Genomic DNA, 17,180 nt, shown 5'->3' on the forward strand with positions numbered 1-17,180 from the left:
AAATGTCAGAGTTTAAAATGTCAGAGTTTAAAATGTCAGAGGTAAAAATGTCAGAGGTAAAAATGTCAGAGGTAAAAATGTCAGAGGAAAAAATGTCAGAGGTAAAAATGTCAGAGGAAAAAATGTCAGAGGTAAAAATGTCAGAGTTTAAAATAAAAACAAAAGCATGTGACAAGTTTGTTATGTTTACACCCGGGTTATATATCAGGCTTATCGAAAAAGAACAGCGAGGGATATTCTGCAGTCGTTATTTCACCGCTGTCTTATTGTATTGTATTAGTTAAGTCTTATTTTGAGCGTATACCAAGGTTGTACTTGTAGAGGAATCATGTACTTTGAAGAATGCTATCAGTTGTCTGATGACCGCTTGCAAGGCGTGAAACTCGGAGTACACCATCCATGTCCCATTAGTCTGCCTTATTCAATATTTATATACCGGTATATTATGTTTTTGTATAAGCAAATGGTACTGGTACACTGAGCAAACTTCTGGGGAAAAGGATTTCTAAAATCGAGAAGTTTGGCCATGTTTTATAGGCTGAGTTGTCGCTCCATGGTGTAATCATTAAATAAAAAGAAAAGTCAGTACAGCCCCCAAAATAGGATCAGATATCTATGAACCTTCCCCCTCCTACTTCTCCTTCATATTTGAAGATTGTTGGACATTTTAACTGCGTGGCAATGTCTACTATTATATGTAATTTCCAATAAATGCATATTTCCGACAATTCCACTTTCTTGAGGGCTTGGTATTTTGATACTCTGAAACAAGCAGAAAGCCATGTTATCAATGCTAACCGCACCATCACATTCCCGAAGTGCGCGCGTTGCAATAAAATATTGTCGATTACTATTGCGGTATAAAATAGTCTGGGAGAAAATCAATAAGCAGCTTTGTTACTCCGATACAAAGCAGAAAGCCGCCCATGTTTCATCAATTAAAGAGAAGGTTGAGTTCTGGGGAAAGGTAAAAAAAATTATTTGTGAGCGTTCAATGCAAGTGTGATAGAACATCAAAGAAAAAAGTTATTCCCTGAAAATCTATTTCAAATGACTTCATATCCCAGATATAACAAGTAACATCTTTGTACGCCTGCCCGATTTGTATGCCATATGTTTGTGTAGTCCCATATCAATATCTTTCTGTGTACAGTGCTTGTTACTTTACCAAGACTGGGCCAAATTTTTTATCATTTTGATGACTCCAAAACCTTGCACTACACACCAATACTTACATGTTTATGCTAGATGATTAACCTTCTCTGATTGCTTCCACACAAAAAAAAAATTTCAAAATCTATTTTCCACATTATATTATCCTCAGGACATGTACGATATACAACACATCCATTTAGAAAGGAATATAATAGACTAGCCCATGCAGTAGCTTTACGTCTTGACATTCTGAGTGATAAAAGTGCTGAGATATTATGACGGCACTCATTTGTTTTGCCTGTACCTCTGACATTTTTACCTCTGAAATTTTTTCCTCTGACATTTTTACCTCTGACATTTTTACCTCTGACATTTTTACCTCTGACATTTTTTCCTCTGACATTTTTTCCTCTGACATTTTTACCTCTGATATTTTTTCCTCTGACATTTTTACCTCTGACATTTTTACCTCTGACATTTTTTCCTCTGACATTTTTACCTCTGACATTTTTTCCTCTGACATTTTTACCTCTGACATTTTTTCCTCTGACATTTTTACCTGGCACCGTCAGTCCGATTGGCAAGTTATACGCTACAAATAGAAAACGAAGTAAATGACAACCGTATATGAGAAAAGATTTAATTGAAATCTCGTTCATACGGCTTCATCAGGAATTGATGAATTTATTCAATTTATTCAATCAACAGCATCATAGAAATGCAGTGTGCCAAATGCAAAACCTCGGCGTTAAAGTGCATCGAGCAAAAGCGCAAAAGTGCAAAAAAGAAGTAGAGAGACAGAGAGGATAATAACCCGGGTAGCAAGCCCATGTGGGACCCACATGGGTCCCATATTTTGTGAAACATGGGCCCCATATGGAAAACCATTTGGGGCCCTAAGGCATCTGCACCCAAGAAACATATGGGACCATTTTGGTAAACCCATATAAGACAGATGGGACCCAGATGAGACCCATACCAAACTGGGACAAGAGTCAAGACTAACATTTAGCATGTTATAAATTTTATTACCACTCTTATACTCTCTGAAATGTTATCTTTATTGAGGGTTAATTGAAAAAGTTAATAACTTGGAAGGGAGGGGGTGCAACCTGCCACACGCTTCTTCCTCTTGGTTGCTTTGATCCATTGCCGACAATATTTAAAAAAACCTTTCATCCCCCCCCCCCCCAACCACGGATACCAATCGACACCCTTGAGTATATAATTCAAAAGAGGTCAACACAGCTTATCTCAATTTGTGTAGTTCTTTCTCTATATCCTTTGTTATAATAGGAAAGAGGGAAGCTGCTGACAAAACATGGATATCTCGAGGGATCATGAAATCTATACGTGTAAAATATACAATGTATTCAAAAGATATTAAATCAAATCATCGACAGGATCTAGTTGATAAGTACAAAAAGTACAGAAATATACTGACCACTCTACTAAGAAATGCAAAGAGGAATTACTATTGTGATTCTTACTTTTTAAAGTATCGATTGTAGTAGTAAATTCATTATTTTTGTTTTATTACGTTTTCTAAACTGATTTGTACCAAAACACTTGGTTTAGTTAGTTATTAAAGAGGTTGAATAAACACATGTATTCCTTTTTCATGAACTAAAGGCATGATTTAACAACAATTTATTTTAATGATAGTGAAGTTCGCAAACCCAGAATTTCATGTGTTTTCCAACCAGATGATAACATTAATCGTCTGTTTTGAAAACACAAGGAAGTCCGGTATGTTTTTATCACCACATGGCAATTGTATGCAAATTGATTTGTGTTGTGGTTTAAGGAACTTTTGATCTTGAACACTGTTTAAGTCACGTCTTTGAAGATGATCGACTCTGCAGATTTATCGGGTTTTTCCACTCTTCCTGTTGTTTGTTCGAACACCACACATTTTTTTTTTAATTGAACAGAGTCTCAAATGATAGCAATTATCCGGGTGTTGGGCACTCAAGATTCTTTCATGTTGCAGGTTTATTTCTATATCATTGGCAGTAGAATATAAGGGAAAATCTATATCTATGGAGAGGACTGGTCAGACAAGACCACTCTACCACTCTACTAAGAAATGCACAAAGGAATTACTATTGTGATTCTTATTTTTTAATGTATCGATTGTATTAGTAAATTCATTATTTTTGTTTTGTTACGTTTTCTAAACTGATTTGTACCCAAAAAAATTGTTTAGCTGTTTAAGAGGTTGAATATACACATGCATTCCTTTTTCATGATCTAAAGGCATGATTTAACAACAATTTATTTTAATGATAGCGAAGTTCGCAAACCCAGAATTTCATGTGTTTTGCAACCAGATGATAACAATCATCGTCTGGTTTGAAAACACAAGGAAGTCCGGTATGTTTTTATCACCACATGGCAATTGTATGCAAATTGATTTGTGTTGTGGTTTAAGGAACTTTTGAAATTGAACACTGTGTGCATTAACAGGATCAGTCACGTTTTTGAAGCTGATCGACTCTGCAGGTGATTTATCGGGTACTTCCACTCTTTTATTTTATGGTGTGTTCATTCTCTTTTCTATGAATATTACATGTATCAAAATTATCTCTAGCAGTTATAAAAATCTCGAAACATCAGCAATCCAGTTGGCAGGTTACACAATGACATAGATATGATGAATTATAATGTTTTGATCAAAAGTCTAGAAACCATCAAAAAAATTGTAAGATAATAAATGTAAGTAATAATTTATCAGGCAATTTTCCTGATCATTATTCGGAAAAATAGACAGTGTTATGTACTTTTTGTTGTCAATTTCTAAATCGTTTAATCGATTAATTTCACTCAATATCTGTTTTTTACCTGTGAAAAGGTAGCAAATATTTGGAGGGACTGCGGTGACCTTTTTGCTCTATCAGCGTTAAAAAATCTACATTGCAAGAAATTCATATCGGGATAAAAAGATCCAATGTGGGAGAAGAACAACTGTTAAATCACATTATTATTCTTTTAACAAAACATATGATTTTTAAATATAGTTCAACTAAAAATAGACCCCCAATTCCTCAAGAAATAAAAAAAAGAATTATAGAAAATAGGCAAGAAGAAAAGGAATTAGCGGGGGAGAGAGGCACTTTAACACTACACTTCAGAAAATGAGACAACTTCCACAGTTAAGGACGGCGAGGCAAATACTTCTTTCTCAGACTCAGACATTTTTTTTAAAAATATATAATTTGGTCTTAAGGAAAAGAAAGAGATAGGATTTCCAACAAATATGTAGATGTGAATGCTCGGGCAGGGAGGGGGGATTTGTTGAGCTTTGGAATGAAGGGGGGAGGGGGATATGTCAGTTTGTATGTGTGTCTGAGTATGTGAGCGTGTGTGGTGTGTCTGTCTGTCTGTATGTAACTCTTTGATTTATAATATTCATTCATTATAATTACATGTAAACATTATGTACTGTGTATTAAACTATCTTATGTATTTTTTGAGAGATGTACAATTTTCTTTATATTTTGATATATGTAAATCAATGAAGCTGTATGTTTGTTTGTTATATATTTTGTACTGAATGAATACAATAAAACAATACTACAAAAAAAAATATATAATGAGCTCTCTCGCTCTCTCTCTCTCTCTCTCACTCTCCCTCTCTCTCACACACACACACACACACACATCCCCCCCCCCCCCTACTCCGGGAACGGACAAAGAAAAAGATCTACCCGTATTGACTTTACACACCGAACTTATGCTGAAAAGGCTCGTATAACAAAAGAAAAAGATCTACCCGTATTGACTTTACACACCGGACTTATGCTGAAAAGGCTCGTATAACAAAAGAAAAAGATCTACCCGTATTGACTTTACACACCGGACTTATGCTGAAAAGGCTCGTATAACAAAAGAAAAAGATCTACCCGTATTGACTTTACACACCGGACTTATGCTGAAAAGGCTCGTATAACAAAAGAAAAAGATCTACCCGTATTGACTTTACACACCGGACTTATGCGGTGGTCACATCCCGCCGTACTTGCAAGTGCGTGCTGTCTACGTGTAAAAACGTGGGCAAAATGTGGGTATCCGTACGTGGTGGGTACCGCCTCCGTACGGATTTGGGAGCACGCAGACACACCGTAGCACTTTTAGTGCACGAGGAACTTTCGCTGCCTTCGGGCTACCGATTCACCCCAAGTGTGTGTGACGTGCGTGCCCGGTACTGCCAACGAGCGCACAACGCACTGACTCCGTGCGTCTTTTAAAGGCGCACGTGATAAGTGTGTGGTCCGTGCTAACTCGCCACTTCCCCAGTTTAGCTATCCAATGAGCACGCAGAACTCACGTGGACCGTACCGAGTAAGCACTTACAACGCACGTTGTTCGCACTGATGCAGTAGATAGTCTCTTCGGTGGAATGGGCGGCATCTTGAGGCAGCAACAGCTGGGACTTCTGGAGAACATCGGAATGTCGTCCTATATATAAACACGAGTTCATCGCACGTGCACGCACTTACAACATGCGAGTGAGTAAGGACACCGTACGTGAGCAGCACTTGTAAGTACGGCCTCCGTACGATAACGTGGCAACCGCACGGAGACTGTACGTTGTAAGCACGTACAACGCACTTACCACGTGCACAACGTACGATGCACGCAACCGTTCACTAAAAGTGCTACGGTGTGTCTGCGTGCTCCCAAATCAGTACGGAGGCGGTACTCATCACGTACGGATACCCAAATTTTCCCCACGTTTTTGCACGTAGACAACACGCACTTGCAAGTACGGCGGGATGTGACCACCGCATTAAAGCGTTGGTCACATCCCACCGTGCGTGTTTTTAGTCCGTACGGTTTTTGGGGAGGCCACGGCCGCCACGTTTTCTGAAAGCGTAGGGAGGGAGTGGCAAAGGCAGGGAGGGAGTACCGGCAAAGCACGTCACACGCACGGTGTAAGTACGTGGCCCGCACGCCACGCCTGGCCGTGAGCGGTTGCGTGCATCGTACGTTGCGCACGAGGTAAGTGCGTTGTACGTGCTTACAACGTGCTTACAACGTGCTTATAACGTACGGTCTCCGTGCGGTTGCCACGTTATCTTATGGAGGCCGTACTTACACGTGCTGCTCATGTACGGTGTCCTTACTCACTCGCACGTTGTAAGTGCGTGCACGTGCGATGAACTCGGTGAGTCGGGGTATGTCGGAGTATATAGGACGACATTCCCATTTTCTCTAGAAGTCCCAGCTGCTGCTTCAAGTGGCAGCGCATGAGCACGACGTGGTATTACTTGCCTTGATACGGGAGAGAGAAAGGCAACAGAGACGCCGACGCAGGAGATGGTGGGTTCGCCCATGGATCGAAAGGATGAGGCTTTTCGGGCAGTACGAAACGTTGTTCCAAGAGCTAGAGCGTGAATCGCGGGGGATCGACTATGTCGGATACATCCGAATGGACCCCAATCTCTTCGCCGAGCTCCTGCTCCGAGTGACCCCTCGAATCACCAAGTGCCCAAGGTGTGTGTCTTCATTTCTGCCATAACAAATTCTTGAATTTGCTTTGTATTTGCTTTAAAATGTTGTCTTTTTTCTTTTGGAAGCTTCCCGTTGCTCATTTAAGAATGATTTCATTGACAAAAGGAGTAAATTTTGCAAATCACAACTTTTCAGTAAAATGGCCATAGAATCAAAACGCCTTCATGAAAAATGATGATTTTGGTGGCAAATAAAACTTGAAGTGTCTTTCTATCAAATACTATAAACAATAATTGTATTCAGTCATTCATGTCTTTGTAATTAAGGGTCAGTTTTGTAGCACTCTTTCTGGGCCACCCAAACGATATTAATACATTATATGTTTCAGGAGTCGCCGCCCTCTTGAGCCTGGCCTGAAGCTAGCCATCACCCTTCGCTTCTTGGCGACGGGGAACAGCTACAGGTCCCTTGCCTACGACTTCCGGGTGGCACACAACAGCAAATCCACGTTCGTGCCGGAGGTCTGCTCCGCCATCTACGAGGAATATAAGGAGGAGATGTTCAACATGCCCTCCACACAGGACGAGTGGAAAGCCGTCGCCCGCCAGTTTGGAACGCGATGGAACTTTCACCACTGTTGTGGGGCGATCGACGGGAAACATATCGCCATCAAGGAGCCCAATAAAAGTGGATCGCTCTATTACAATTATTATTATAAGCTCTTCTGTTCTGTGGTGCTCCTTGCCATCGTGGATGCTAACTATTCCTTCTTGTGGTGCAAGGTGGGGGCCAACGGCTCTTCCTCAGACCCAGGCGTGTTCAACGAGTCCACCCTCCGGGGGGCACTGGAGGACAACACCATTGGATTCCCAGCACCGGATCCACTTCCAGGCGACGACCGGGACTTTCCCTACTTCATCGTAGGCTATGATGCTTTTCCCCTGCGAAAGTGGCTCTTGAAGCCTACAGTCGCCGTGCCATGACCCACAAAGAGAGAGTGATGAACTATCGGACCTCTCGGGCCCGTCGGGTTTTGGAGAACGGCTTCGGGATATTGGCTCACCGGTGGCGGCGCCTACTCACCACCCTGCAGTTGGAGCCTGGCAGGGTGATTCGCGTTGTGTTGGGCTGCCTCACCCTTCACAATTGGCTGCGAAAGCGCCGGCCCAGACTACAGGACCTTAATTTGGACCGTGAGGATGAGGATGGCAACGTGGTCCCCGGGGCCTGGAGGGAGGATGTGCAGATGACCGAACCCAACCAGATGGTCGGCCAACGGGCCTCAAGGGAAGGGAAAACCCTGAGAAACTATCTAGCGGACTATTACCAGCAGCACCCTCCTCATGATCAGACTCTTTGGCGTCACCATCTGACTCTTTTTTGCTCCTCCTCTCATCTTCCTCTCTGGCTCTCTCATCTTCCGCGGCCCGTTTCTGTTGGGCCTTTTGACCCCTTATTTTGTGTCCTCTTCGGCGCCATCTTGGAGACGAAATGTTGGCACTCTTCCGTCGGCTCTGCTTTTATATACTACATAAATCAGTGCGCACAACGTGCGTTGTAAGTGCGGAGCACGTGCTTACTCGGTACGGTCCACGTGAGTTCTGCGTGCTCATTAGAAAGTTGAACTGGGGAAGTGGCGAGTAAGCACGGACCAAGCACTTATCACGTGCGCAGCATGCACGTGCTAAGTGCGCCTTCCGTAGAGCAAGTGACCGTGGGAAACAAATTTAAAAACGCACGGAGTCAGTGCGTTGTGCGCTCGTTGGCAGTACCGGGCACGCACGTCACCCGCACTGGGGGTGAATCGGTAGCCCGAACGCAGCGAAAGTTCCTCGTGCAATAAAAGTGCTACGGTGTGTCTGCGTGCTCCCAAATCCGTACGGAGGCGGTACTCACCACGTACCGATACCCAAATTTTGCCCACGTTTTTGCACGTAGACAGCACGCACTTGCAAGTACGGCGGGATGTGACCACCGCATTAGGCAGCGACAGCTGGAACTTCTGGAGAACATCGGAATGTTGTCCTATATATACCCCGACATCGGGCAGAAAAAACTCACCGAGTTCATCGCACGTGCACGCACTTACAACGTGCCGTGAGTAAGGACACCGTACGTGAGCAGCACGTGTAAGTACAGCATCCGTACGATAACGTGGCAACCGCACGGAAACCGTACGTTGTAAGTACGTACAACGCACTTACCACGTGCGCAACGTACGATGCACGCAACCGCTCACGGCCAGACGTGACGTGCGGGCCACGTACTCAGGGGCGTACGCAGGGGGGGGGGTTTGGGGGTTCAAACCCCCCCTTTGGTATTTAAATGTATGTAAACCCCCCTAAAAAAAACTAAACCCCCCCCCCTTTGGCTTTTTTATTTTTTATTTTTTATTATAAAAAAAAAAAAAAAATTATACCCACGGCTAACCTAGATAAGGTGACCTTACCCCCCCCCCCCCCCAACGAAAAAAAATGTCAAATTTTGAAATTTTGAGACAAAAAAAAAAAAAGTGTCCGCTTACCCCCCCCCCCCCCCCCCCCCCCCCCCCCCCCACTGAGCGACTTTTCGGCCGGCGCGATTTTCAAACTTTCGGGAGCAAAATATTTTAAACCCCCCCCCCCCTTGAAAAAATCCTGCGTACGCCCCTGCACGTACTTACACCGTGCGTGTGACGTGCGTTGCTGGTACTCCCTCCCTGCCTTTGCCACTCCCTCCCTACGTTTTCAGAAAAACGTGGCGGCCGTGGCCTCCCCAAAAACCGTACGGACTAAAAACACGCACGGTGGGATGTGACCAACGCTTTATGCTGAAAAGGGGGTGCTGGGAACACGCATATGCGTACCCTAAATAACACTGAGTGGGGGGCCGGGCATACAGTAAATGGTCCAAAGTGGGGACATGGGTGTGTCGACTAATGTCCCCACAATGAAGGAATTTGCGTACATGTAACTCCTTCTTTGTGGGGACATTTGTCCGTTCCACACCCACGGTCCAAACTAAAGTGGGGATGTCATACACATGTATACACTTCGTTTAACCATACACATTGATTATGGGCATGAAACAAAAATACCGATAAGTCACTAGAGGGCGCTATTGACATAAATTGTTTGCCTTTTTTAGGATAATGATCATTGGCTAGAGAGGTTTCCTTTGTCAATTACTGATGTTATGGGTCATATAACTTGAGACATTCCTCAGAGCCTGCAGTGGGTAAATTTTTTGTCTGAAGATGTTGAAACTTAACAGGTGATGGGTGCATACGCAAATACTCTTTGTTATTAATTTGACTCGTGGTTTCGCTCCTCTTTATGGCCCGAACCAAAAATGAGCCCCAAGTGTGCGAACAGACAACTTTTTATTCATTGCGTCACATGTTTCCGAACTGATAATGCAGATGATTTGAGATTGTAACAGTTTTGGTTAGCCAAAATGGACGTACAATGAATCTTACATTGGGGCAGAATTTAAGGGGAGTCTGATATTTAAACAGGTGTTCGGATTCATATAAAAAATACCCTCTAGGGGGGGGGGGCAAAACCAAAGCCATGAGATTCATATCAGTTTTGCCAAGAAACAGGCAACACTAAGCTATATTTTATACCGTGTGAGTCAAAAAAAAGTTTACACCTTAAAAATTGCTAATTATTTTTAAAAATCATCTAAATGAAGAGTAAATTATAATACATCTAATGAAAGAGTGTTTTATCCCAAATCATTTGGTATCATTTTTGTGTGCTATGTGTTCACGCTTGGATGAACAGGAGGCATTGTTTGCGAGAATGCAAAAATCACTTGCGCCAAAGTGATGCCTACAGCATGTATTATGTTAGGATTAGCGGAGTGAGAGAATAAATTCAATGTATCAAATGAAATGCATTGCATATGCTTTTTGCAGAAGAAAAGTCACACACGCACAAATGTTCGTTGATATTCGATATTTGATATGTGTGGCATGATTAATTTTGTTAAGAAAGTTATTTGGATCTGCAAAAACCGATTTAATACCCAAATCCCAATTGTTTTATATAAACATCACATAAGCAACTTTGGCGACACCTGTTCATCCAAGCGTGAACACATACCACACCAAAATGATACCAAATGGTTTGGGATAAAACACTCTTTCATAAGATGTATAATAATTTACTGTTCATAGATGATTTTTAAAATAATTAGAAATTTTCTAGATGTAAACTTTTTTTTGACTCACACTGTATAGGATTTCCCGGCCACATTCGCGTGTTTGTCATTCGAATTCATTTACTTTGCATTTAAGTTAGCGCAGATCGGCTTTGCCATGCCAATTATCATTCAATTTTCCAGTTTTTGTATTTGATTTAGAATTTTGGTCGAAGGGTTTCATAGATCTGTCATTCAATTTAGAAACTGCTCAACTAGCATTCAAATTAATATTCACTTGTCGAAGCGTAATTTCTACCATTTAAATTAACACCTGTCATTCGTATTCGTAATATTTGTATTCAAGTTAGGAATGTTAGGATGAAGAATTGCAACAAAATTTTACAGTTGTTTAAATAATGCATTTAAAATGCATGATTTGCCATTGGGGTCTAAGCTGTTTTAAGCCATTTATTTATTTTCAGGACAATGCAGATGGATGTAGTCAGACATAAAGTAAAGAAGGGGCGAAATCAAGGGATATGGCATTTCTGCACGGACATATTCATATACCCGGGAAAGGTGGGGGTACCCTCAATCGCCCCTTTTTACTACAGACTCGGAATTTTACAAAAGTAATTCATATCGTCTCTTGTACCCAGCACACCCCTCTGTTTTTCTTAAAGAGTTTCATAGTCTACTTGCCCGCCAGCAGATCGATGGCTAAGGACATGGCTAAATAATGAATCATGTTCAAATTGTTGACTCTAGTCCCTACCCCAGTCACAATATTGTACCCTTCTTCCATAATAAAATTATGATGAAATTATGATAAATATGATGAAACATAAGACAAACAACTTCCTTACATGAACATTTACAAATATAATGAGACCATCAGGTCCGTAGATGCAAGTCGTTTTTTTCTTCTTAACAATCAAACTTAAATGCTGATGTATATCAGATAAATCTTATAAGTATAAGTGTATAAATGCAAGAAAATGAAATATGATAAAATACACATGAAAAAACAATCTTGAAAGAAAATGAATGAGCTAAAAAAAGCGTGTAATAAACGAGAAATGTATATAGTACATCGTTTTTAAAAGATATGGATTCAATTAATAGAGTTTTTCAAAAACTTTGTAAAAGTAAGTGGATTGAAAAAAATATGGATAAGACAATTTTTATTTGGTTAGGAGAGGAAAGTGATTGGCCGGGTTTACCTCTTTTTGGACATTGGGTACAACATATATAAATCCTAGGGGTATATTTTGTACGTCAATCCAAAATAAAAGATGATTTGAACTATAAGGACATTTTGAGCAAAATCAAAAGACCAATCGGTTGGTGGAAGCAACGTGATTTAAAGATGTTTGTCAAAAATTAGATTGTTGAAAATATATGTATTTTTTAAAGCTAAATTATGTTTCGTCTCGTATGCTAGTCCCACAGAACATTTTAGAAGAAATCGAAAAGATTTCTTTTGATTTTTTTAGGGGGAGAGACAGAATAGAACAGAAAATATTATATCAAGATTACTGCGCTGGGGGACTCAGGGTAACGAATTTTAAGGTATTTGTCAAGACTCGGAGAATAATGTGGATCAAACGGTTGCTCTATGGAGAAAAGTATTCAGGTTGGAAAGTAACCTTTGACCACTTTTCCAGATTACTGGGGGTCGAATTATATTTCTATGTAATTATTATATAAATAAAATGGACTTGAAGGGTATACCATCGTTTTATAAAGACATGTTGAAAGCATGGCAAGAATTAAATAAATGCAGACATTTTTGAGAAAATAACAATAATCCGATTATATTTAGTATAGGATTTCCCGCCCAAATTCGCGAGTTTGTCATTCAAATTAATTTGTCTTGCGTTCAAATTAGACGGTTTTAGTGCAGTCAGGTATATCTCGGGTTTATATTCCCTTTTCTAGTTTTCAAATCTATGGAATTTTCGTTAGAATCTACGTTTGTTTCATTCAAATTAATGAACAATGTGATTCTTTCGCTATTTGATCATTCGATTTGGCGCAACACCATTCTCTGACAACGCGACGGTGTACTTCTAGCATTCTAATTCATTTTTAGCCTTCAAATAAGCACTTTGTGCACTTAAGTTGAAGGACAATATACATTTCTCGTTTATTACACACTTTTTATAGCAAGATTGTTTTTTCATGTGTACTTCATCATACTTCATTTTATTGTATTTATACACTTATACTTATTAGATTTATCTTATATTCATCAGCATTTAAGTTTGATTGTTAAGAAGAAAAAAACGACTTGCATCTACGGACCTGAAGGTCTCATTATATTTGTAAATGTTCATGTAAGGAAGTTGTTTGTCTTATGTTTCATCATAAATTTATCATAATTTCATCGTAGTTTTATAATGGAAGAAGGGTACAATATTGTGACTGGGGTAGGGACTAGAGTCAACAATTTGAACATGATTCATTATTAATAATAATTCTCAGTTTTTATATAGCGCAAATTACAATTAAGTCTCTAAGCGCTGTGGAAATAGAAAAAATTCAAGAAGTGAGTACAGAAGAAAGGAAATGATAAGAACATAATAGCATGATGAATATCCAAACTGAAACTACATGTACATGTATAATACATTGTATTGTATAAGGAATGGTACACGCTTACATTTGAAAAAGGTAAGACTTTAACAGAGGCTTGAATTTATCAAGAGAAGAACATTCTTTGATATTAATAGGAAGTTTGTTCCATAATTGAGGGAATGCATATTGAAATGCTCTATGCCCATATGATATTGTAGACACCGTAAAGGGGACAAACAACTGTCTTGAACTAGAACGAAGCTGCCTAATTGGATGATACTCATTGAGAAGCTGTTGTAAGTAGAGAGGAGCCAATTTATGCTGACATTTGAATGTTATTACAAGAAGTTTAAATATTAATCTATCTTTAACTAGCAGCCAATGTAAATTACGAAATATGAGGGAAACTGATTCTCGTGAATGTGTTCTAGTAATGAGCCTGGCAGCAGAATTTTGTATTCGCTGCAGTCTACAAAGCAGTGTATCAGGCAGACCGTACAATAAACCATTAGCCATGTTTAGCCATGTCTTTAGTCATCGGTCTGCTGGCGGGCAAGTAGACTATGAAACTCTTTAAGAAAAACAGAGGGGTGTGCTGGGTCCTTGCAGACGGGCATCTTTCCAGCTTCCCTCAAGTCCTCGCTCGTCATTCCCACACTGAAAAAAACCCAGTTTAGAACCAGAGAGCCTCAATCACTACCGCCCCATATCTAATCTACCATTTCTTGGAAAAGTGATTGAACGTGTCGTCTGTAAGCAACTAATGTCATACCTTGATGGAAACTCTCTTCTGGCGTCTAGGCAGTCTGCCTACAGGCAGTATCACAGTGTGGAAACAGCCCTAGTAAGAGTCCAAAATGATCTTCTCCAAACTTTGGATAGCAGAAATGAAGCTGTTATGTTCTTATAAAAGACCAGTTGGAGAGCTTTGATTGAACTAATAAGTTGTATAGCTTTATTGAGGCTCTATGTCAGTCAGACATCTTTGTAGGCATCTCATGTACAAGTACTCATTGTTTCATAACATGACCTGGCATGAGTCATGGGTTGCAGGTCATTCTATATTTAGTTATACATGCTAGTCTGTATTTGCAGACTCTGTTAAACTACATGTAGCTATCACTACACCTCCCTTCTTTAAAAGAGGTTTACATATACATATATAAAACTTCTTAAACTGTACAGAGTGACAGGGTGGACTACCTGTACACTCGCGACTGTACTAGGGCATTATTCTGTCCCTTAAAGCTGGAGTACTGTCGCTTTCAAATATATAACTTATTACGCGACAGTCCATATCTTTCAAGGTTGCGATTCGCGAAACTGGAATTCTCCGTTGAGGTTGAGTGATATCTGTTGATTTTTGTAATCAAAGTGACTGATTAAATCCGGTTATATTTTTAAACTATAACATGCAAATATATGTGTCATGCTTATGCAATCCTGCAGTTATGTTATAAAGTCCAAGTTGAACTCTGTAACTATAAACTATTTACAAAACGCGAAAGTCTTTCTCTGTAGTTCGCTTTCATTTATTTACAAGTTCAAGCGATCTGGCGGTTTAATAACTCGTCCGCTTCTGGTTCTGGTTGATGACGTAGTTGAGCTTTCTTCAGATGCTGGTTGCTCTGTAGCTTCTGCAGTGTCATCTAGCTCGAAGTCATCCTGTGTTGGTAGTGGAATAGACTCGGCTTGTTGTTGACGTGGGACTGGCCTGAGGTGACGTCTGTTTCTGCGACGCATCTCTCCTGTTTCTGTCTCGATCTGGTATGATCTGTTTCGATCCTGGACAGACCTGACAATACCACGTTTCGACCAGGTGTTGGTTTTCATGTCTTGGAGTATCACATGATCTCCAGGCTTTAGCTTTGACAAGTCTCGAGCATGTTTGTCGAATCGCTCTTTTTGCTTCACCTTATGATCCTCCTTTCTTCCCCTCACCAATCGAGTATTGACCTAGCTGTTGGTTGTCGAGTAAACTGTCAAGCATGGGGAGATTCGATCGAAGTCGACGATTGTAGAGGAGTTCTGCCGGAGACTTTCCGCATGCTAGTGGTGAACTGCGATAGACTTGTAGAGCTCTGTGGATATCCTGTCCATTGTGCTGTGACTTCAATATGAGTTTTTTTACAATCTTCACAGCATTCTCTGCGAGGCCATTGGATTGCGGATAATATGGACTCGATGTAGAATGGTGAAAATCCCATTCTTTTGCAAAGCTCTGGAACTCTTGGCTTGCAAATTGAGGACCATTATCCGACATGAGTTCACATGGCGTTCCATGGCGAGCAAATACTGCTTTCATGTGGTTGATCACGGCCTTGCTACTAGTAGAAGTCATAGTACATACTTCAATGAACTGTGAATAGTAGTCGACGATGACCATGTACTCTCTATTGTTCAGCGTGAACAAATCAACAGCAACTTTTCCCCACGGGCGGTTCGGCACGTCATGAGGATGTAGACTTTCAGCTAGCTGTTTTGGTCTGTACATTAGGCATGAAGTCCAACTTTGGACCATTTCAGTGATGTCTGTGTTGATTCTGGGCCAATAGATGACTTCTCTAGCACGTTTCTTACACTTCTCGATGCCTAAGTGTCCTTCATGGATTTTGTTTAGCATGAACCTTCTCATAGTAGTGGGAACCACTATTTTGCTGCCTTTGAAGATGATGCCATCTGCTTCAAAGAGTTCACTCCTGATGTTCCAGTATTCCCTGACTCGAACTGGACATTGCTGCTTCGTTTCCGGCCAACCATCTCTGATGATGCCTAGCAGCTCTTGCAGTTGATCATCTTTCTTTGTCTCTTCGACACTCTGATTTCGTTTGTTCGATGTAACTGGCATGCTCTTGACAATAGCATCTACGTAGACTCTGATATCTTCCTCAGTTTCAGCATTCAACTCAGCCTTTGGATCTACTGCTCTGGACAATGTATCAGCAGTATACATGTACTTTCCAGGCGTGTACAAGACCTTGAGATCCTATCTCTGTACCCTGATGAGTAACCTTTGAATGCGTAGGGGACAGTCACCCAGTGACTTTACAAACAGTGGAATAAGTGGCTTGTGATCAGTCTCCACTTCTACTTGTTGTCCATAGATGTATTGATGGAATCTTTCACATGCGTATGTGATTGCCAGCAATTCTTTCTCGATCTGTGCATATCTAGTCTCTGCATCAGTCATTGATCTAGATGCATATGCGATCGGAACCCAATCTTGATCATATTGCTGTAGTAGCACTGCACCAATACCATCCTTTGATGCGTCTGCTGACAGCTTGGTTGGTTTCTTGCTGTCATAGAAATGTAGGACTGGCTCTTGTATCAGAGCTTGTTTCAACTGATTCCATGCATCCTCTTGTGCATGATCCCATGTCCATACATTCTTTTTGTCTAGTAGATGTCTCAGTGCTGCTGACTTGGTCGACAGATCTGGAATGAACTTCCCTTGGTAATTGATCATACCCAAGAACCGTTGGACATCTTTCCGACATTTCGGTCTCTCAATGTTCAAGATAGCAGACACTTTCTTTGGATCAGGTTGGACTCCTTGTATCACTGATCAAGTCACCAATGAATGTGAGCTTCTTGACATTGAACTCGCATTTGTCTTTGTTCAACTTGAGATTCATTTTTCTCACAATGCTGAGAACCTCTCTCAACCTGTCATCATGCTCCTGTTGGGTAGTTCCCCATACAATCACATCATCCATCATTGTGTTAACTCCCGGAATGTGTGCAAACAGTTGGTGCACTATCTTGTGATAGACTTCCGGAGCACTACAAATACCAAAAGGTAGTCTCAAGAACTTGTACCTTCCGTATGGCGTGATAAACGTACAAAGCTTGGAGCT

At 40.8% G+C, this 17,180-nt stretch overlaps 2 protein-coding genes across 2 annotated transcripts; one reads left to right on the forward strand and one right to left on the reverse strand.

Moving 5' to 3' along the window:
- The first annotated feature begins 6,505 nt into the window (after positions 1 to 6,505).
- LOC115922132 (putative nuclease HARBI1) lies at positions 6,506 to 7,595 on the forward strand. The gene is made up of 2 exons (XM_030980231.1): positions 6,506 to 6,654; positions 7,001 to 7,595. Exons 1-2 carry the CDS (start codon positions 6,506 to 6,508, stop codon positions 7,593 to 7,595), a joined length of 744 nt encoding a protein of 247 aa, XP_030836091.1.
- A 7,640-nt stretch (positions 7,596 to 15,235) lies between these two features.
- On the reverse strand, positions 15,236 to 16,273 carry LOC115922133 (uncharacterized protein K02A2.6-like). Its single transcript, XM_030980232.1, has one exon. It carries the CDS (start codon positions 16,271 to 16,273, stop codon positions 15,236 to 15,238), a length of 1,038 nt encoding a protein of 345 aa, XP_030836092.1.
- Positions 16,274 to 17,180: the final 907 nt, after the last annotated feature.

This window comes from Strongylocentrotus purpuratus, unplaced genomic scaffold (genome assembly GCF_000002235.5).
Source record: "Strongylocentrotus purpuratus isolate Spur 01 unplaced genomic scaffold, Spur_5.0 spur5_scaffold_11, whole genome shotgun sequence".
NCBI classification, from domain to species: domain Eukaryota; kingdom Metazoa; phylum Echinodermata; class Echinoidea; order Camarodonta; family Strongylocentrotidae; genus Strongylocentrotus; species Strongylocentrotus purpuratus.